Source organism: Ochotona curzoniae, unplaced genomic scaffold, assembly GCF_017591425.1.
Source record: "Ochotona curzoniae isolate NIBS_2020 unplaced genomic scaffold, NIBS_Ocur_1.0 contig_4105, whole genome shotgun sequence".
In the NCBI taxonomy this organism is placed as follows: domain Eukaryota; kingdom Metazoa; phylum Chordata; class Mammalia; order Lagomorpha; family Ochotonidae; genus Ochotona; species Ochotona curzoniae.
In genome coordinates this window covers 5390010-5413802 of record NW_024466129.1, presented here as the reverse complement: position 1 = coordinate 5413802, position 23793 = coordinate 5390010, and the positions used below count along the sequence as shown (strand labels likewise).

The 23793-nt window shown below is 42.1% G+C and overlaps 1 protein-coding gene across 4 annotated transcripts in view; it reads right to left on the bottom strand.

The window, feature by feature from the left end:
* Positions 1-23793, bottom strand: part of RASAL2 (RAS protein activator like 2) — a 303879-nt gene that overhangs the window by 67650 nt on the left and 212436 nt on the right. For all 4 annotated transcript variants that reach the window (XM_040984310.1, XM_040984311.1, XM_040984309.1 and 1 more), the window contains one exon: positions 6997-7103. In XM_040984310.1, the coding sequence (XP_040840244.1) occupies positions 6997-7103 (107 nt within the window). The remainder of the gene's footprint in view (positions 1-6996; positions 7104-23793) is intronic.

Genomic DNA, 23793 nt, shown 5'->3' with positions numbered 1-23793 from the left:
ATGTTTTTGCACAGATAACTCTAGCAAGAACAAACAGGTGGTAAATCTCGCAGCCCTAGCTTCTGAGCTTCAGTGACAGAGGATAGCACCTATGAGCAGTTACCCTTAGTGGCTCGTACTGCACATGCTCCCTTAACCGAACAGGATCCGTTTAAACATCTGCCTCTGTGATGTCAGAGGTGTGATGCCACCCTGCAGGTTGAGGAGAAACATCTTCACTGCGAGAGTAGACGAGCCCGTGACAGCGCGTGCAGAATGAGCTAGCCCTCCCCTGCTGAGCAGGAAAGAGCAAATATTAAGTGGTCAGTGCTGTTGCAAGCCTATTGCTTTTTCCTTTGTTTAAAAGATTTATGCATTTTATATTGAAAAGGCAGATTTACAGAGAGAAAGATCGTCCATCTGCTGGTTCACTCCCCAAATAGCTACAACCAGCCAGAAATGAGCCATTCCAAAGCCAGGAGCCAGGAGCTTCTTCGGGGTCTCCCACACGGGTGCAGGGTCCCAAAGGTTTGGGCTGTCCTTGACTGCTTTCCCAGGCCACAAACAGGGAGCTGGATGGAGCAGCTCCCTGGATGGAGCAGCTCCCTGGATGGAGCAGCTGGCATACCAACTGGTGCTCATATGGGATCCTGGTGAATGCAAGGCAAGGATCTGGTCACTAGGTTATCGCGCCGGGCTCATCAGGGAAATGATCTGAAAATACAGAGCACAGGACCCTACTTCACAGATCATGACTGAACTGATCCAAGGTATGTTCTAGCACCAGTATATTTTCTCAAGTTTTGCAGGTAACGTCTGTGGATAGTTAGACTTGAAGATGACTGGCTGAACAATGAACACTTTCTTGCTTTTATTAAAGTGAATATGAGACTTTCTCCTTAACCTGGAAAAACACAAAGGATCTTACAGAGGATTCTACAAAAGCCAATACCAACTGAGCCAAACACTGCTGTAACAAAAAAAAAAAAAGGCCTAAAAAATTTTATTATACAGGACTTTAGCATAACCTGACTTTTTATTTTCTAGAACTTTACTTTCTTCTAAGAAGCATGCAGTTTTGCCTTTTGACAGTCCTTTTTGTCTAGTATATTTATTTGATTGGTGATGTTCAGGTGTCACAGTGACAAAAGCACATGGGAAGTTGCACAGGAATACTCAGCTCTTGCCTTAATTCAACTATGCCTTCTGGCTGTCTTGGCATAATTTTTAGTAACTGAATTCTTTGGAAGCCAGGCTCAGAGCTAAAACAAATGAAGCAGCTGCAACTGCATTGTGTTCTCACACAGAAAGCCAAATCAAACCATTGTATTATGGAAATGAGAACAGTAAGTCGAGCACCTGGCCCGGGACACAAGCGGCTCTCTCTTGGTCAAAGGCACACTGACGGTACCACGCAAGCAGAAGATACAGAGAAATCATCAATATCAATAGTAACTTCATAAACAGAGCATAAAGAGCTCGTTTTCTGAACCCTTTAACTTAGGTACCTCGGTTAACTTTTCATTACTGTGTTCAAGTGTTCCTTCTCACAGCTGTAATATCGTTTAAACGTAGTTTCACCAAAGTGTAGAGTATACAGTGGCTACTTTACTTAAAGGAAAAGGCAAATACACAAAGGCAGAAAGTCTCACAACAATAAGGAAAAACAAAAAGCATGACCTTGAAAAGAAGCATAAACAATTCCAGTAACTGAGAACGCAACAGCCAAAACTCTAATCTGCATAAACATTATGAACTTAAACATACAACACCTAAAAGGCTCAAATCATTAAATAAAGAATTTGATCTAGTTTCAATATTCAATATAAGTAAACTCAGTACCATTTTATGTAACAGGTCTTCAAAAATGCTTGTGGAAAATTCATATTTTTTAAAAACCTATGCATGAATTTCAAAATTTTTTTCCACCAAAATAAATTTATTTTTTTTCAATTTCACTGTCTAGAAATACCACGAGGCTCTCTTGCATGCATGCAATACCATACCTCTGAATTCCAAACATTAACTAAAATGTCTCTGGTTGAAAAAAATCGAATCACTCTACATTGGCATACTCTTTTAAATGATGTCTTATTAATGCTTATTAAATGAAATTAAATATTCACTATGGCTTCTGACTAGAGCTAATATGAGTAACACCAGAGTATAAATGTGAGATAACATCATTTGGTGCCGATTCTTCGATAATTTATGCACATTTTATTTGTTAAGCAATTATTTGTTGAGTGTTTATGTGTCACATATGGGGCAGCTATAAAGATTATTAGAATAGCTATTGTCCAAGGAGGGAAAGAGATACACAACTAATTGAACCTGGGATTAAAGCATCTGTGAAGAAACACGGAGAGGAATAACATACAAAACATTCCATAGGTTCCTGCTTTTACATTTTGCTACGGGTATATAAAAGTAAAACAAACAAATACAACTTTGTCTTAAGTTAAAGGTTTCTTAGCTATTGAAATTCTTCCTTCTCTTATTTAATGTTTCTGTACACATGGATAACCTGTTATGCTAATTATAAAGTTTTCTTTTTAACTGTAGAAATCTGTGACTGCGGAAGATGTGAGAGGGTTTCAGTTTCCCTGCTTTAGCTTTTGCCATCCTGACATCACACGGCAGGGTAAGCCCTTCCGCTGAGGTTTCTCCCACATCTCCCTAGGGCTACCAACGACTCTAGCACAAGCAGGAGTGTTAGCTGAAGGGCTAAGGGGGCCTTACGCTGGCCTCTCAACCAATTACTCTGTACTGAGAGAGCGACAGAAAGAGGAAAGCATTATCACTTAGGGAGAGTCGAGGAATTTGCCAGTATTTATACAACTTGGCTCAGCATGTGAGCCAATGCCAATACATGTATCTCTACTGCTTTTGTAGTCAGCATGACTTATTCAGACTTAACAAAATCACAATCTTTCCAGCCTTTACACCTGCCATTTCCTCAACATACTTCAGTTTCTGCTGTACTCACTCACTCATTCCCTTCTATTTTTTTCTAAAAAGCATCAATCATCTCAAGATGTGTACTTTTCCAAAAGGCCAGGAATACTCTTCCTCCCCTGTCCATTCTTTCTCTTTCAGCCTTGGAAATTCGGCTCAAGCACTACTCCCTGGCAAAGCCTTAGCTGATTTATTGTGCAGTTAATAATTTAGGTTACCAGGGATTTCTTTATGAATCTGATCATTTTCCAGTCTCCTGTTACTAGACTACAGGCTCTTGGGGAGTGGAAAATTTTGGTGTGTCGTTTCTGTTTCCATAGTAGCAATACAGTGTGCCAAGAAGATATCAATAATGGGTGAATCACCAATACTTTGCCCAGATTAAGCATTCAATAATCGTGTCACTGAAAATGATTTCAGTCTGGACTTGCTAACACCAGCAAGTCTGAAATGGAACTGGGAAGAAAAAGGCTGTGTTTTGACAGTCCACTGTCTTTTCGTTGGGAGTCTACTTGAAGCATAGTGAATCATTTATTACAGTTACAAATATCTGGATCCTAGGACCACTAGCACTTGTGCTAAATATCACTTTATTTCTTCATGAAGAAAACATGTGAAACATCTTTGAGATGATGCATAAATAACAAATTGAAGTTATCTCAAAATTGGCTCTTATTGTACTGTTTGCCCATATCCAAATAACCCAATGTGCTATTAATTATAAATATTTTGGGTTGTTCTGAAAATCAGCCACACACCCTGTTAATCAGCAATATATTTAAGTCATGTAAACTACATTAGCCACTGATACATGAAAACTTCAGAAATAAATGGACTTCTACAGGTGACCAAATACTACAGAGCACTTTCACTAATGTTATTTTTGATGTCTCTTAAAAGAATATAAATTCTTACTAAGAAGATTAAGGAATAAGGTACTTTTCTGGATAATTTATTTCATAAACATTATATAGTTTCAAGATTTAAAGTATTCTTAATGGCTATATTTCATATAATATTATGTAGTAAAATAAACACATTCTCACTTGGTGATTCAAGAACACTATTATCAATGCACACTTCCGTACTCTCCCTTGTCCTGGAATGCAGTGTACTGTCATGGGCTACAAACACACGGAAGGATGCTCGCCTTCAAACCGGGTGAATTGCAGCTGCTCTTCTGACTTCCTTCCTTCTCTCTGTTGTCACTGCTGGTGCTGACGCAAGTGTGATCTGTGTGCTCTGCTGTCTATTTCTTCAGGAAGCTTCCTGGGCGAGAGCCTATGAATGGTTTACTGCACCCGGAGAGCTAAGCACGTGGTCTCTGTGAGCACGTGGGTTTTGTGACTGCAATTTGCTACTTAGCAGTCCTTCCTTCCCGCATCATTGTTAAATCCATGAGGCCACTGAGTGCTTGGGCTCTAAGTAGTGCTGGCTTTGACATATACATCCATCCATCCGTGCTCTGCAGCTTCCACTCGATCATGACTAGTCTTACGACTAAGATAAATCCTAAGTTGTCAACTTACTGTTTAAATATAAATAAAAATTACGGTTCTGGACACAAATTTCAGATTTAATACAGGACATACTTCTGTGTTTGCATATTTCAGCTGCCGATCATTTTTTAGTTGTTGACTTTTTAAAAAAAACTTAAGATTTCATCATTTGCTTCTAGCACAGTGGTGGGCAAACTTGAAATTCCAAAGTACAGTTTAGCAGCCAGATTCGCGCGCAGCAGTAGCTCCAGCGCAATGGTGCTTTCTTCATCAGGAAGAAGAGGGAAAGAAAAACAATGGTTTCTTCTCCATTCATGAAAAATTTTAAAAATAGGCAGTAATGTATATTGAACAAAGAAACTTAATAAAAGACACTAAATCTTACATTAAAAAAACTTCTGTCATAGTTTGGTTGGAATATTAATCTAACAGTCTTCAAATTAAAATGAAAAATCTGAACGTCATTCTACAAGGATCTGTGATAAAACAAGAGGAAATCTTGCTCCTTAGGGTAGATGCAAAGTAAACATCCATTTTGGTTAACTCACATATGAACGCTAGCTCATAAAATATTAGCCTTAAGAAATTAGTTCTCTTTAAAAGGTCACCATGATGTAAAATTCAGGGCATGGTAATAAAGAAAGAGCACACTATATTAACTTGCCTGAGTTGAAAGAAAACTTTTTATTTTTTTTTACACAAATAGAAAAGTCTGCTTCTACTTCACAAGGATTTTCATTATACACAGAATTACCAACTCCACAAAGCAATTCAGGTGTAAAAACCAAGGATTTAATTTTATTTTATTTTAAATGCTTTTATTTATTTATTTTTAAAATAATCTTACTTAGTTGATTAGGGTACAAAGGGTCAAGGGTAATACCATTGTTTCCACACTAATATCATTTTTTCCCTGCGTCTGGGGTCAGGGGAGAAACAAAGGAAAAAGGCCCACCCAGCCTCCTGCCCATCCCAGGTCCCCCATGTGGGGCACGCTCTGAGGGTCCTGCTCAAGCAGTTTTGTTCAACAGGTCTGAATTGCTGCCAATCTCGACGTTCCACTCACAATGAAACCTATTCAGAATCCACTGGCTGACAGAGTCTCTTCATGGCTGGGGTTCTGAGATCAGCAGTTCAGTTGGAGTTATCCCCAAAGAAACTTCATCTGAGGTGATCTCAAACTTGATTCTTGTGTGTGCTTGCCAGTACAGGGTCTGGCACAGTCCATTGCCCCAATCAGCTTATGCACATGCTGGTCGGTGCAATTGCTGGGTCAGTTCTGTTTCCAGCCCTGTCTTCCACACAAGCCAGTTCGATCCTACCCACTTTATACTTGGTCCTCAAGCCAACCCCAGTGGGAGCTGCAGCTTAGTTGGGGCGACTCCCCATATCTCTCACCAGACCTGTCGCTACCCTGGTTCCCATGCATGCCAGTATGTACTGTAGGCTTGTTCAGTCTGTCCCACATCCCATTTAGCTTTCAAACATGTCAGTGGGCATTGAAGCCTAGTTCAACCTAACCAACCTACTATCCAGCCCACACACATACTGGAAGATGCCTTCCTGTCTAGTCAGCCCTGCCCCTGTCCTGAAAAACCAAAGATTTTAAATGAGTAGAAAGTAAGTATAATTCTTCTCTGATGACCAAATAGAAGAGATATTGAGAGGAAAAAAATGCAAGTTGCTCAGGGTTACATCAAAAAGGTCCAACTAGGCCTGCAACTGGTGGTTGGCCAATCACCGACAACCTTACATTTTGTCATTCTTTAGCATTACTGCTGATTTTCAGTGCTGCCTTTTTCTATGACATTTCTTGTATTTGTATAACACAGCTGGGGGCAGGCATTCTGCCTAGCAGTTGCAGCACCAGCAGGCTGCCCATGTATCACTTTGGATGCCTGGCTTTAATACTTGCTTCCGGTCCTGACTGTGCCTCCTGGTAATAGCAGTTACCAGCAATGGCTCAAGTAATTTGGTTTCCTACCACCTGTGAGGGAGTCCTGAACTGAGTCTCCGGGTGCTGACTTAACCCCAGCTGGGGGCCACCGTGAGCATTTGGTTAGAGAACCAGTGGGCAAGAGTACACCCTTTCTTGCCTCTCAAAAACACTTTTTAAAGTAAAATAAAATAAAAGATGGTTTAGACAAAGCTGAGCCAGGTGTCAGGACTGGAATTTACAACTGCCGATTCCGTGCAGATGGGCTCTGCAGCCTTCCCAGTGTGGTCACACCACTAAGATCCAGAAGTGAGAATAAAACAGAAGCACATCCGCACCCCCCTCCTGAGAGCATCTTTACCGAACTGTCACAGGCCTCAGCCAGAACCTGGGAAGAGAGTTTTCAGAAGATTCATGCAGTTTGGTTTGGAGGGATTTGAATTTAATGTATTAAAGTAATATATTTTGAAAATAACATTCCCTTAAATGTAATCAGTGTAATGATACCAAGACTAGTAGATATTAGCCACAGCTAATTTACAAAAGTTAGTAAACTCTTAAGCCAAAAGTGTCAATTTCTCAGGAGAAAAGTACAATGTGATCTTCGTGCGAAGAGCCACTTACTGGTACTTTGAAGGGGGAGGTAGTGGCAGCGTCCATGGAGCTGGGCTTCTCCGACGCGCTGGTGCCTGAGATACTCCGTCGGCGGGGGGACCTTTCTGCCGGCACCTCTGCGGAAGATGAGCAGAGTTGAAGCATCAGTAGGAACTGAAATTTGAGAGCTTGCACCAATTGGTAATGTTACTGACTTTTTACACAAACCTTGCTTTAAAGGTACTCCACATTCTCTCCAGCTAACTTCTCTCTATCTCTGTGGAGTTTCAGCTGCTCCAATGCTACAGACCCTTCGCCAAAGTTCAGAGCCTGCTTTGGTGTGAGAGCTTTCAACTTCACCTCTGTGCATAGCAAAAACTACTTTCCTCTAAGCTAAGTTTAATATTTCTAAGTTTACTTTATGTTTGCATCTCAGGGTAGGAATCTACTATTCTCCATTTGTTAGCATTGTAGCAATTAACAGAATCAAATGAAATTTCTAATATTCTTGTGGACAAAAATATCCTCTCATGTTGCACACAATTTGACGATTGGGTCAAAGTTGAATTCCATGCAGATGAGATGACTCACCAGGCTGCAAGCAAAGGGCCCTGAGTCGACTGTAAGCTGCTGCCAGGATAAAATAAAATATGTGCCTATGCAGATACAAAAATAGATCAGCGTCTCCTTGTTCAGGCAGTATGACCTTACGAAGATCTTACTCTAGAATCCTGTATCTATTCGAACTGATCTAACAAGCCTAGCATCTTACAGAAAACGTGAGCTCCGTCTTCATTACTATATGCTGTATTAAGAGTACATTTTAACATTTTCCATAGAGTGATAAATATACACACACTATATATATATATATATATATATATGCACACACACAGGCACAGAGAGATGATAAATACATACATATTATACCTTTATCACAACTGCTTCCCATCTCCACTTCAACTGACAGACACATAGGAATCCAGCTTCTCAGATAACATGAAATAATCTCAACATGGACAAGAAAAAAAATACATCCTAAAAAAAGTATTCTGTGTTATCTTCCACATCTTTAAAAACAGGGAGTAAATCGTGCCTCCGGAGCCTGACATTTCGATGCCTGCTGTTCTCCCTTTGAGACAGACGCAGCTGAAACGTCCACTTCTGGCCTCCTGGCCCTGGAGCCGTGCTACCTCCACTTCGGAGCAAGCATTTTTCCTCTCGCTCCCTCCCCGTCCCTTGCTCTTCCCCCTCCTTCTCTAAAGCTTGCGGGGAGAGCAAGCGAGAAACACACAGGACTGCAGCTATTCAATCAATTGTTCCCACTGCACATCCTCATTAGTTACTCTGAGGCTATTAACACACGCCCAGCCACTGTCTACCCTCCTTACAGAAAATCTCACTGTATTATACCAATCTGCAGCAAGAAAAAATACTTATTGAAATTTATATTCGGCTAGTGCCAAAAGGACACCATTTTACACAAATCAATCCTTCCTAGGAAAACTCAACTGGAAGTGCTTCCCTGTTACTGTCTGCGTGCCAGACCCTGTTCCCTTCCCATGACTAACCGTTTCTCTGTGACATCTTGACCAGTAAGATACAAGTCATATCACATTTCTTACGACTGAGAGCTGGACAATACTGTGTCTTACTCTCCTGCAGTACAAGAGTTCTATGATATTACTGCAGCTTAAGATGATGAGCAGTAACTCTAAGTCTCTCAACTTCTCTAACCATCGGTGGTGAAATGAGGCTTAATGTACAAAGCCATTTTCAGAATTAGGCACATCTGATTCTGAACGCACATGTCTGAGAAGCGGCAGTATAATTAGCTCAGAGTCATGAGAATGGCATAAAGCACCAAATTTAAGCAAACCAGCTTGTCAGGGCACACTGAACAGCAAGCCTGACAGGAAAAGATGACTTTACCGGGTGGCTATGGGATCAGGTGACGTTCTAGCAAGGGGACACAAGGCAGGGGCGAGGGGCTGGGGAAGGAAGAGGGAGAGCTTGCCCTCCTCTGCCAGTTACCTAGAAAGGCTCTGACACCTCCGATATTCAACTACCAGACGCAGGAGACTGAGTATTGCAGTATAGTATAGCTTATTGTTGAATAATTGATAGGAAAACGAAATTAGTAGAAAAATAAATTTCATTAGTTAGGTTAAAATGATCTAGTAAGCAGTGTCCTTAATTTGCCATGATCCAAGTAAGAATACTGAAATTTATTTCCACACTTTCTTCTAAACATCTATATTTAGTTTTCAGGCATACGAACTCATTACATAAATTTAATTCCAAGTTTTTAACTACTTGAAGTTACAGTGGCTAACATGAATGACCATATTGCAAGCTCCGATAAATATGGCATTTATTATAAATTTGTCTTTCTGATACTTTTTGCATCATGAAAAAAGTCACACACATTTATAGAATGTTGCTGGATCCAGAAAGAAGAAATGAAATTATTCTTTAAGTCTGAACAACTGTGACTAAAGAGGGAAAAGAAAGAAATTACGTAGAGGAAATCAACCAAAAAAAGAAAAAAAAGGAAGTACTTCACTCTAGATTGCTATCCTGGCCTCCTCTGACAAAGCAATCTGGAGACGACGGCTTCCACACAGCCCGCACTACAGTCTCACATTCCACTCCAAGAACGAAGGGGTGAGCCTGACCGAGAGCAGAATGAACCACTGCCACGCTGCTTAATGGCGGGTCTACCTTCCACTTCACATCAGCAGACAGGAAAGGAAGCTAGGACTCTGCCCTCACAACTACATTTCTCCTGGACTGGGAGGAGAATCTACACTGTTTGTAGTGGACCAAAACCAGACAGCAGTTTCCCCTGCCGTTGCTTGTGCTCCATACTGCTCTATTATTTTCACCTGCTATAATTTTAATATTCCTTTTGTATTCGTAATGTGTAATTACAGTCATTTCTACAAGTGTTCCCTCAGAGATTGAGGCAAGAGACACACAATCCTGTTTTTGTGGACACAGTCCTGGAGCTGCTTCATTCACCTTCTCTTCTTCTAAAACTATATTTCATCATCAGCTTGGAAGACAAAAAAAAAGTTATTAAAAGCCTCGTTTAGTTTTAAATTTATCTCTTCATTTCCTTTGTCATGAGTATGAACTGAAATGACACGACTTGTAATTATGAGAGATAATCTCCAACACAGCTAGACTTTGGATGAAATATTGAACAAAGAGAACATTTAGTGCTTTTCTTAGAAGCTCTATCTGATTCTGTGTAAGTCATTCCACCTTTCCTGCCTTGGTCTCCATCATTTAATAAAATCTGAGTGATTCAGTTCAACCAAAGAGGAATACAGGACTAATGAGGTTGAGTATACGGAAGCCAACTTAGCTTCCTGCAAGAACGAGGCTCTCACAGTCCCAAGCATACTACTACCTGCCCGTCACTGCCTCAACAAACTCATCTTCCTCTCTGGCTCTGTGTCCTCTCCGTAAGGAATGGCCAAGAGCCTGACGGCTGGGGAATTCTAGAAGCACAGGTTCCTTTCATGGAGGATGTGCCCGTTACACAGACGGGAGTCCACTTCAGCCACAGAGCCTACTGGGACATTCACGGCCTCTAGCTCACTTTTAGGAAAGCAGATGTGTAAGAAAAAAAAGCCCAGATTTTTTTTTGTAAGGAAAGGAAATAATTATGAATTTGGCAGCACCTTACCAAGTGGTTTTCTGAGAAACAGTGGATTCTAAATGATTATTTTTTCTTTTAGTATTTTTGAATTTGGTGAAATTTTACAATAAAAATGTGCTTATGTATTTTTCTTTGAAAAAGCAGGCTGCTTTTTTTTTTTTAAAGAGCACAGATTCTCATTCTCAAATGTGCCTTGCATGACAACAACTGTTTAAAGAGCTAGAAGTAATCGGTTTTGTTTTTAGCCTCTTTCCCCACAGACAACCGGTGATAAATCAAGGCATTTTGTTTGTTTCATTACTGACGCATGAAGCTATCCTGATGCTCTACCTGCCCTGGCAAGGCTCTTCCTGACTCACACACACTGTGCCTTTTTATACATACACACACATATATTCCTAATATTTTTAAAAATAGCATATATGGTACCCTAAAAAGTTTGCAGAAAAAGCAGAAGCTTATTTTAGTGCAAAAATGTGAAATCCATGTAAAATTTTTCATAACATGCATTTCTCACAAACTTCTTAAAGTACCCTATATTTGTTACATTTCAAGACTTGAGCATAGCCATCTGAGGGAAGAGTGCTCATTGCAGGGTTTTTTTTGTTTTGTTTTGTTATTTATTATTTATTTTCATCTACTTGAAAGGCAGCGTGACAGAGCAAATCGAGAAAGCCCTCCTATGCACTGGTTCGATCCATAAATGCCCACAAAGTCAGGACCAGGCAAGGGCAAAGCCAAGCGCCCCACCGAGGTCCTCCGTGTGGACGGCTAGGACACCAGCATTTGAGGGATCGTCTGCTGCCTCCAGGCTGCCCTGGCAGGAAGCTGAGCGGCCCGGATGCAAACTGACACCTTGATATGGCACATGAGCATAGCACGGCTATAGTATGCATTAGATGCTTCAGTGTAGGAATTTTGTAGATACTTCGGTGAAGGAATTTAGTATATACTTCTGAAATTCTGTTACTGTCCAATGATCTCCTATGAAATCACATTTCTTGGCTAATGAAAACTAGCATGTATATACAGGTGCATACAAGTGTACTTACATTATGTAAGAATTCATTAATGCACCTGATCTTTACTGTCTACTGTGTGTTCAGATAAACAAACAAACAGGGATATGTCTCTCTGTGAACCTGAGTTATGACATACATCGCTGTCCAATTGGCAGGAAGCAAAAAGCCGCAAGGGAGGTAAGTACTTAACAGTAACTGTATTGAATTGCTGCTTATGTAGCTCCACGTTGAACCCTATGTGTTTCTGCGAGTTGGAGTTGAATACATCCTAAAGTTTCCCAATGACAGTTCCTCTTCCTTTAAGAAGGTGTACCACTTAGCAATGCTGACCACCAAATACCAGTTCATGCTAAAGCTTTGGCATGTGTCTTGTCCAGTAGACACACTAACTGGATTAAGGCTACCGCCAAGGAGCACGTGGGCTGGAAGGGGGGCTGTGTTCTGATCCGGTAACAGTGAAATCCCCCTTGGCACAAGTGTGGACTGGGATTGGACACACCAGGCTGGACCAGACCCCAGTACCGTCTGGTGCTCCTGGAGGACCAGGATAGAAGTGGAACGGATTATGCTAGGTCGCAACCCCTACTGAACCATGTGTGAGCCGTATGTGGGAATGGACTGGACGAGCCATGGCTGGGCTGAAATATCCAACAACAAGAACCAGCTTGGGTCAAAAGCTAGTCAGGAACTGGGCTAGGGCTGGCTCATGGACCCACTGGCATGCGCAAATGCCGGCACTGGGAGAGGTTCTGATGGAGGAGCCTGGGCAACTCCTCTGGCAGGACACAGACCCCACTGGTAAGTGCAAGAAACATGAGTGGAAACAGCCCAGAACAGGCCACAAGAAGTTTCCCACTGGCATACATTAGGCATGGATTGGGGGCCGACCAAGCTAATCAGTTAACATCATCACTGGCAAATCCGAGCACCAGAACAGAGTAAGGGTCGAGCCAGGTTTGGTTGCGATAAAAACCAGTCCACACTACAGAATGCCAGGAGGAGGGTGACTGTGCCGAATGTGACTGCAGTGCCCATCCAGCACACGTGAGAACCAGGAGGGGATGGGACAGAGCCAGCGGGGGAATAAGGGGAGGCTCCCCTGCTGGACAGCTACTCCCACTGGAGAGCAAGAACTGGGATGGGGGCAGACTAGACTAAGCAGGGCTACAACACCTGTGCGCCTCATGTGGACTAGACCAGGGAAAAGCCAGGATGGGTTGATTGTTCCTTGGGTGCAACCTACAACTAGAATGGGAGAGGGCTGTTTAGGCATAGCCGTAGCACCAGCTGGCAGAAACTGGCACTGGGGGCTAATCCTGTCAAGTTAAACGGTAGAACCACCTAGAAAGTGCACAATCCAGGAGTGAGAGACTTGGGAGGGAAATAGTGGGTTCCCCCCTCTTGAGTTACTACTGCCACGGGAAGGCACGAGAACTAGGACAGGGGCTGGGGTAGCTAGACAGAGAGGCACTCAACCACGCCCGTGAAGGCTGGACTGTTGAGCTGGGTAGATGGATCCAAGCTTCAATGCCATTTGCCATGTACGGCAACCAGGGGGATGTGGGTCAGATTGGACTGGTCTGCCACACATATTGGCAAACCAGGGTAGGGGGTTGGCCTGGTGGGGGTTATTGTGGGCCGCTCTCATCAGGATGCAGCTCCCACTGGTTTAGGTGAAGACCAAGTATGTGCTGTACAGAACCAGGCTGGACTGCATCACCCATTGGTTCCAGTAGAAGGCGGGGCTGAATAACAGAAGCAACCTAGCACTTGCAACTACCAGCTGACCGGGTGATGGACTGTGCTGGGCACTGTGCTTGCTGGTGCATACGAGTATCTGGCCTGGGAACACCTCAGACGAAGTTTCTTTGGTGATCTGCCCAATTGAAATGCCAGACTCAGAACACAAACCATGAAGGGACAGAAGATAGAACAAGTTAATCAACCACCTCAGCAACAAAATACCGGGCAAATAGAGATGCTATGATGGACAATGTCAATTAATGGATTTTTCAACAACCTCATCGTGTTTGGAGAGGCAAGATTGGCAGCAATTTCAAAACTGGTGACCTATTGAAACCACTTCAATGAGCATCTCGGAGCATGCCCCACATGCGGGACTTGGGGTGGGTGGGAAATCAGGTGGGGCTTCTCCCTCAATATCCCTCTGTACCTCAGATATATGAAGGAAACAATATGGAAATAATAGTCTTACCCACTTTCCTGTAGCCCTTGACCCTTTATGCACAAATTAACCATGTAAAGATTGTTAAAATAATAATAAAAAAAAACCAGTAACTGTAAATACGTACTCGCATTGAGAGGGCGGGGTGTGAATCGGTATTCAAGAGGATGAGAAAATCAGCTTTGAGCTTTACCAGGGAAGACCCCGGGCAGAAGAAAGGCAGCATCGATGTGCCAGGGTAAACCGCACAGGGAGACAGAGGGTCGACGAGGAAGAGGGAATAAAGGTGAGGGGAACTGGCGAGGTGTGTTGTGGAACCTTTCGAACCCACACGTAATGCTTTCAGCTTCTTATTCGAAAATGTAAATTCATCTGGTCAGATCAATTCCACTAAAAGATGAAGAAACTCCATAGAAATACTCTCACTGATCCTTTCTCCAATTATTTTCCTTTTGGGATTTTGAATACTGAATGAGATTGTGAATAAATCTGGGTGTCGATCATATTAACTGATGGTTAGATTGTAAAAGTCTCTGAAGACAGCTTAAGTGAGAAAAGCATCTGTAATATAACGTCCTTATGGACAAACACCTCCACATATAATTACAACTATCTTTGCTCAACCTTATTTAACTCAGATTCAGATGCCATCATGTAATAAAAGTGACTTCAGAAATAACTGTGGAAAAGTCAATTAAATTATGAGGTGAACAGGTGCTAGTTCGTGTCCTGGTGGCCCCTCTTTCCATCCAGCTCCCTGCCTGTGGCCTGGGAAAGCAGTTAAGGATGGCCCAAAGCCTTGGGACCCTGCACCTGCGTGGGAGACCTGGAAGAGCCTCTGGGCTCCTGGCTTTGGATCAGTGCAAATCCAGCTGTTGCAGCCACTTGGGGAGTGAATCAACAGATGGAAAACCTTCCTCTCTGTCTCTTCTCCTTTCTGTATATCTGACATCCCAACAAAAATAAATAAATCTTTTTGAAAATGATGATGTGCATTTTCAACAACTTTATTTGGAGATGTCTTATCTATGTATACACTTAACCTAGCCCCAAATGGCATGAATTCTGACTGCTACCATTTTTAGAACTAGTTACCACATTTCATTTTATTTTTTTAAGATTTATTTATTTTTACTGGAAAAGCAGATCTACAGATGGAAGCACTGACAGAGGGAAAGATCTCCTGTCCACTGGGTCACTCCACACATGGCCTCAACGGCCAGAGCTGAGCTGATCAAAGCCAGGAGCCAGGAGCTTCTTTCAGGTCTCCCACGAGCATGCAGGGTCCCAAGCCCACAGACCATCCTCTGCTGCCTTCTCAGACAGCTGGATGGGAAGTGGAGCAGCTGAGACACAAATCCACTGCCCATACAGGATTCCAGAGCTTGCAAGATGGAGGATTAGCCAATTGAGCCATGTTTTGGAGCGAGGCCCTATTTACCACATTTTAAAAACAGGTGGAGGAATGATTTTAAATATTTTTCTTTTTAGAATGAAAAAAGCATGGAGACTAGTACTACCGTGCAGGAGACTGCAGCCAGTGCTTGCTGTCCTGTCATCCCGTATTGGCTGGCCAGCTCAGGTCTTCGCTCCTCCATCTCTAACTTCACTTGCAGATAATCAGAAGGCAGCAGGGTTACTGGCTCCTGGCTTCCTTTAGCTCAGCCCTGGCTTCCGCAGCCATCGAGGAGGAACCTGTCTCTGTTCCTGCCTCTTTCTCTTTGCTTCGCCTTTCAAGCAAGCAAGTCAGAAGATGCTTTATAAGAGCTGTTGTGAACAATTCATCCACTTACACAGCGATTCCAGCTGATGTGGAGTGTCTGTTACAGGCTGAGTACAGGGTGTAAGCCACTATTGCGCTTCGTTCTGGCTACAGCACTTGAGGTGGTAACAAGTATTACTCTCCTTGATGCAGACGGAGGTAAAAGGAAGGCAAGAATCTTAGCAATGTAAATGAGTCCAAGAAGTGAAGTAGTGAGGTGAGAAATGTATAAGATATTAATGCTTTAATTAGGTGGATAATAGTCATAACATATCACATCAGTTACATCATAGTAAATTTCTCAAATTAGAAGAGGGCAGAAAACTAGTACCTGTTCCCAGACACAGTCACTTTGGGCAGATGTATGTCTAAACACTTCAGATTAACAGCAACCCAAGCCAATCTTAGTAACTGCGGGTACAGATTTACAAAATGCGAGTAAATATAAATGCTCTGCCAATTATAATCATGTGTAGCACCCGTTAATATTTTGACATTGTATTTAGGAAACAAGGACTTAACAATATTTTGAAGAGAACAACTCCTTAGCACACTTTAAAAGAGGCTTTTTAAAAATCAATAACATTTCAACAAAGCATGATAAAAGATGAATGCAGAGCAAGCAATGTGTACCCGTTCATACCACTGGTGTGTATGCATGCAGTGTTGTTATGAATGGGCCCACTTTAATCTACTGTCCCTAATGTTGTGTAAACAATGGAAACACCAAATAGGATGAGATATGTCAGTGGCTCAAGTTATTAATGAATGAGATAAGCAAACAATTTCTCTGTATGCTGTGAATTCTAAATTAAGAGGATTCTCTCACAGATTTAAGAAACAGAATGGGAAGACAGAAATGTAATGGGAAATAAGTTCCTGTCTCTCTAAAGAGGGCCTTTAATAACAAATAGCAAAATGTGAATAAAAAAATGCTTCCATGAAAATGAAGTTTCGAGGCTGGCAAAGGTAACGGGAGCTTACAGACGGAGAAGAGCATTGAAGAGGCAGAGCGGTGAGAGCAGAGAGGGTCCCACACTGCATTCAGATGGCTACTAAAACCACAGCTCGGGGTCATGGCGCGCTCAGCCACCGCTGTCAGGACCCTGGCTGGATCCTCCTGGAAACCTTGAAAGCCTATTCTCTGAGTCACCGACAGGAAATACAAACCCCTCAACACCCCAATACGTACGAATGGGTGCTAAGTATTAAAAACGCGGTGAACTCACAGAAAGCTAAGCCAACTGGTCTTCCCATCTTTTCCTTATTCATCATCATTATTATCCTAAGATATTTTTTCTTGTTAATACCCTAGCAAGACAGTAAGACAATTTCCCCTTGGTCAAGGAATCTGAACACTACTCACAATTATTCCATTTCTTTGAGTTGAAACTTCACAGAATAATGTGGACTGAGTAGAGAATAATTTTCATGTTAAGAACACTATGAATTAAAACGGCTATGGAAATTGTTCAGGTTTGTTTATCTGATACCTTTTTTTAAAGATTATTTTAATTCTTATTGCAAGGTCCAATAAACAGAGGAGGAGTGACAGAGGAAGATTCTTCCGCCTGATGATTCACTCACAAGTAGCTGTAACAGCAGGAGTTGAGCTGATCTGAAGCCAGGAGCCAGGAGCCAGGAGCCTCTTTTGGGTCCCCAACATGGGTGCAGGATCCCAAGGCTTTGGGCCGTCCTTGACTGCTTTCCCAGTCACAAGTATGGAGCTGGATGGGAAGTGGAGCTGCCAGATTTAGAACTGATGCCCATATGGGATCCCAACACATCCAAGGCAAGGACTTGTAACTGCTGGGCCCTGTGTACCTGGTATTTTAAGTTTCAGATTCAAAGTTTTCTCTTGTACTTCAACCAATACCTCTCGTGAATACCAACCAGGCATCTTAACAAAGATGTTGGGGCCAGCACTGCGGCAAAGAGGGCTAAGTACTGCCTGCAGTGCCAGCATCTACTGGCTGCTCCACTTCCCACTCAGCTCCCTGCTGAGGCACCTGGGAGAGCAGGGCAAGATGGCCCCTGCAGCCAGTGTAGGAAACCAGGAAGAAGCTCTTGACTCTTGGTTTCAGACCCCCTGCCCCAGCCTTTGTGCCCATTTTGTGAGTGAACCTGTGAATGGAAGATCTCCCACTCTGTCCCAACCTCCCACCATGCCGCTTTGTAACTTGGCCTCTCAATTAAATAAAATAAATCTTTATTCTAAAAGCACACACACACAAAAAGTAAAGAGATGTTCAAAATTCTGCCTGTGCTTGCATAACCAATAAAAGTCAGAATCAGGATGAGAACTGGTGCAGTCTAGTTTAAAGCCTGTGCTTTAAATCACCACGCATGCTCTCCTGGGCTGTTTTGTTCTGTGTTTTGTATAGTGGACTGCAATGGAGGGAAAAACAAGATGAATAGCCATAGAGACTCATTTTATTCCTTCTAAAAATAAATCAAGGAACTTGTTAATGATATACATGAGTTTTAGTACATTTAACAGATTTAAAGCCATAACTTTTGAGGGTTTATTGCGAAAAGGCCAACAAGAAAAACTCAACGGAGAAAGGTGCTGCTGGTAGGACCATGCCAGGCAACACAGAGCAGACGCCTGCACTGCACACGGACTCAAGTCTCAGCTCTACTCTGACTCCGGCTTCCCGATCATGCAGACCCGAAGAGGCAGTGGGGATGGGCCAAGTCCTGGGCCCTTGCATCCACAAGGGGAACCCTGACTCAGAAACTGGCTGCTGGCTTCATCCCTGGCTGTCGCGGGCATTTCAAGGATTGAACCAGAGACAGAAGATCTCTGTCTCTTTTTCTCTGTTTATCTTAAAAAATAAATTAATTTTCAATTTTTGAAAAAGATTTATTTATTTACTTATTTGAAAGCTAGAGTTACCGGGAGAAGGAGACAGAGACAGGCAGAGAAAGAGAGAGACATCCTCCTTCTGCTGGTTTCCTCTCCAGCTGCTGCAGTGGCTGGGGCTGTGCCACCCTGCAGCTGGGAGCCCATGACTCCATCCAGGCCTCCCACTTGGGGGCAGGGACCCAGGACCATAAACCAGCCTTTGATGTTCGATGCCTTCCCAGGATCATCAGTGGGAGCTGACTCAGAAGTAGAGCAGTTGTGACTCGAATGGCACTCAAATGGGATGCCGGCTGTTTAACTCTGTGCCATAATGCTGTTAACTTCTTTGTTTTTTAAAAGAAAATGCTAGCTAAGAAATACAATGAGATGGGCTTGGCATGCTAGCCTAGTGGCTGAAGTATTTGCCTTGCATGCGCGAGGATCCCATATAGGTGCCAGTTCGTATCCTTGCAGCCTCACTTCCCATCCATCTCTCTGCTTGTGATCTGGGAAAGCAGTAGACGATGGCCCAAAGCCTTGGGACCCTGCACCCATGTGGGGGACCCGGAAAAGGCTCCTGGCTCCTGGCTTCGGAATGGCTCAGCTTGCTTGGGGAGTGAATCAACAGATGGAAGATTTTCCTCTGTATTTCCCCCCCTCTCGTTTATCTGACTTTCCCATCAAAGGTAAGCCAATGGGGGAAAAATAGGGGAAAAGTTACTTACTTAATCATTAAATGTTTAATGGTGATTTTTTTCAATAAAAGAGGAAAAATGCTATAAAGAATATTTATTAAACACTGCTTTCATAAAAAGTGACTAAAGTCCTCAGAAACAACATACCTTCAACACTCCTACTAAACTTTCCAGTATTGCTAAGTAGGGAGATAACTGCCTGCACAAAGTATATGATGCAAACACAGATTAAAGAAATCAAGATCTTAGATCTTGCAAAGGACAATCTTTAAATAACTAACAAAACACTGTCAGTATTACTGTTTTGAGGATTTCAACTCAGTCACTTAATTTCCTTGGCCTCATACCTTCATTCTGTAGCTCTCATATATACTAATGTATATAAAAGATTATTTGATTTTTATTTGAAAAGCAGTGTTACAGAGAGAATGGGAGAGAAAGAGGGAGGAAGAGAAAGAGGGCGGGAAGGAGAGAGAAAGAGAGATGCGAGAGAGAGAGAGAGAGAGAGAGAGAGAGAGAGACAGACCAACCTTCTATATAAACAAGAAGCTCGATTGCAAGTGGAGCAGCCAGGACATGAACTAGCACCCGGATTGGATGCTGGCGCCACAGGCTGAGGCTTAGCTAACTATGCCCAGGCGCCAGTCCCCATGATTATATTTTAATCAACTCTTCAACAGATACGCTCTAAAACTTACAAACTTTTTTCTGTAAAGCTATTTTAAATATAATTGGAAACATACTATTAAACTTATTCCTAATATTAATTCAGCATTCAGTAGATATTAAAAAATAATTTAGTCTGATTATCCCTAGAGCTGTGAAGACTAGATCGGGTTTTATTTCCAAGCCATAATTAACATAATGTACAGAGAAGAGAAAGCGTACAAATGTGCAGATCTTTACAAAATGAAAACTCAGTCATTTACTGAGAACTAAATAAGCACATGGCACTGTAGAAAATGCAAATTGTTTATACTCACCATCACTACTACTAAAAGTAATGGTTTATTTGTCCTCTTTTCGGCAGCAATCACTGCCAAGTTCCTCTGAAAAATGCATCAGATTCATTCTTTCCTTTTTATTGCCACTGCCATTATCAGGCTAATCTAGGGCTCTTTATCTCCTCAGGAAGATGTAGGCAGTGACCTCCTACCAGATTTCACGGACTGGTGTCTCTCTCTGCTTAAAGCCATCCAGCTCTACAAGGCTCCTCTGCCTGGGGCTTTCCAGAAGGATCTTCCTGGAGACCTTGAGTTGGCCAGTCAGGCACCAGGTAGGGGTGGGGGAAGGGAGAAAACCACCTAGCTTTACCACTCACCCTTCCCTGCTGACAAGTCGCCCTAGCAGGACCGACCTCTGCTCTCAAACTGGCCACGTTAATTTCCCCCAAGTCTAATCATTTTCATTTATCTGTCGAATCGCAGGTGAGTTTCAATATCAATTTCCTATGCAAGTCTCACATAGTTCTACTATAGTTTTTGATACTATATTCTTTGTTGAGGGAATTTTCTTAGAGGTTGAAATTTATGTTAATAAAGTTGAAATTTAAGTGGCCAAAATTATATCACCCAAATACTGATTTGAAAGAGAGCTGTTGTAGCCATGAAAACATAAGGAATAAAAGTGTTCTCTAAATAATGATAAAATGTAAAGATCACCTGGCAGATAGGCTAAGCATACATGTACCTGGTAACAAAGCCCTAATATTATATGGCAAAAGTGACATAAATGTAAGCAGGAACGGATGGTATTACAATCCTGCCCAAAGAATTAGCTGAGCATATAGAAGACACTACAACAGAATAAGCTTGAGTTAAGTTATTGAGTCCTGACGCCAACAACTCACACAATCTTGTCAAGTACATACGGAATCAGTATAAAATCTGATAATAAACTGGGGCAAACCTCAACAAACTTGAAAATGATACAGAGTGCACTCTGTGATAACAGTTGAACTAACAGAGTAAAAATTTAAAAAAAAAAAACTTACTTTTAGAAATGTTTTCATTATTTTTTTCAAGATTTTTTTTTTCCAAAATAAATAACAATAGAAACACCAACCTGTGATTCTTCACCCTTGAACATTTTCAAATATCATGTTTGCTAACAGAGTTTGGTTTTATCTGGCCACTTTGTTATGTTTATTTACATGAGAGGGAGCGAGACACAGCAAACACCAGACAACTCTTATATTCTGGTTCACTCCCCAAGAGACTGCCCCGGTGGGCCTGGGTGGGGCCTGGGCCAGGCGCTGGCAACTGTCCCCGTCCCTCCCAGCAGCGACAGCTTGGGCCACTGCCGCCTTCAAGCCCGGGTCTGCGGAACGGGAAGCCAGAGGATGGAATGGCCGAGGGCTACGATGCGGATTGCAGTTCCCCAGGCTAGGTAAACCTCTAGTTCTTACTACATTTTGTCTTTACTTTTTTGCATGCTGCTTCATTTTCTAGCATCTTATTTCTCCTTCAATTTGATCAGTTCTAAAAAGTTCATTTTCTCTTCCACTGCTTTTAAAATAATGTGTTCAATTTCTATTTTTTAGTGATAGTTATGTACATTTTGACACACGCACTTAAAAGGTAAAAGCCAGTCAGGATTTAGTGTTCTGGCCTGCTCCTGCTGAGTAGTACAAATTTACAGGCATAAAATTTGTCTATTTCTGTCAGATTTTTTCTTATTTTCACTTTGAAAAAAAAGTTTTATTTTATTTTGATTAGAACGTCAGATATACAGAGAGATGGAGAAACAGAGAGGAAGATCTTCTGTCCATTGATTCACTCTCCAAACAGCCACAACAGCCAGAGCTAAGGCAATCCAAAGCCAGGAGCCAAAGCCAGGTCTCCCATGTGGGTGCAGGGTCCCAAGGCTTTGGACTGTCCTTGGACTGTCCTTGAACGCTTTCCCAGGCCACAAGAAGAGAGCTGGATGGGAAGCAGGGCACCAGGACTAGAACAGGCACCTATATGGGACCCTAGCGTATGCAAGGAAAGGAGTTTAGCTGCTAAGCTAGCACGCCAGGCCCATTCCCCGCCCCGCTTTTTCAAGATTTTTTTTTTCCATTTTCACTTTTTTAAAAAATATTTTTTGAAAGGCAGAGTTATAGACAGGAGGGGAGTGGCACAGAGCTCTTCCATTTACTGGCTTACTCCCCAGGTGGCCACACCAGCCAGGCTGAGGCAGGCCAAAGCCAGGAGCCGGTGCTTGTTTCAGGTCTAGCAGCTGAGTGGCAAGGCCCAAGTCATTGGGCCATTTTCTTTGCCCATCCAAGGCCATCAGCTGGGACTGAAACTGGTGCCTACCTGGGAAGCCGACATAGCAGCAACAGCTTGGCACATTACACTGCAACACCGGCTCCTTGTTTCCACTTTTACTAAGAACTCCTTCAGATGAGCATTCCCAGAAGTAAAAATGTTCATCCATTTTACCCTAAGTGCTTACTCATCACTTTGTTTGGAACCTCGGTCCATCTCCTTTATTACAGCCACCGGAAGTCTGAGGCCAGCGAGCCTCTGCACAGCCGACAGCCTCATCGGGGCATTCTCTGTTGTCTTTCTTCTCTTCCTGGGGACTTTCTTTCCTTTTTGAGAGTTATCCATGTAGTTAAAAATACTCACTACATTAACTTGCCTTTTCTAGTTGTTTCTATATTTATTATAATATTTAATCTACTATGTTATGAGTTTCAATTTGTAAATATCCTCCTATCCACTAATACAAGAAGTACTTCAGAAATCAGGTCAGAGTTGTTAGCAGCAAACCCTGAATTCTAGTCAGTTAGAATCATCTGGAACTTAAAATGTTGATCATTAAAATCATATTCTTCCTGCTAAGAATTATTTTGTCACTTACATCCTTAATAATTAAACAAAATGCATTCAGGTTAGAAAACACGAAGTGACACAAACTGCTAACTGAATATTTTTCTTCTTATTTTAGAATTTGGAATTCATGATTTTAGAATTTGCCTGAAGTGATATGGATTTACATAGTAGAAGTACCACAGACGGAAAACAGTCTAACAGAATAATGCTGGTAGCTCTGAAAGGGTTGTATCTCATAGTAATAGATAGTATTAATTCATTAATTCACTCAAAAAATTTACTAAACATCTACTCATTGATACCTTAGAATATGCCAAAAATTTAAGACAATCCCTACCCAGCAATATCCAGGGGAGTATTAGATGGATACCCCAAAAGCAATATAAATGGGTACATAATTGACTATGTACGTGCAAGACTCCGTGTGGTAAATGCCATTTGATACCCATCTTCCCTGCTTTATCTCACCTTTAACCCTACTTTCCATCACCGTATTTCCTCATCTCCCTCACTTCTCACTGCTAGAGCTTTGCAATGCATATCTGATTTCTGAGGGAGTTTCACTTCTCCCAACCAGTCTAATCGTACGTTGCTAACCCCACCCTCACTTTTAAATCTATAAGATTTTGTTCTTGCAATTGTTTTCCTCTCTTGTGGGTTTAATCTCTCTCTCTTCCCACCACCTAAAAATACATACAAATCTTCCTGGTTTTAAAAAGGCCATATTACCCTTTCCATCAGTCATAGATTTCTTTAGCTAAGTGGTTTTCACTGTTTTACCACCTGCTGTCTTTCTCAATATATAAAATCTGACTTCTTCCCTA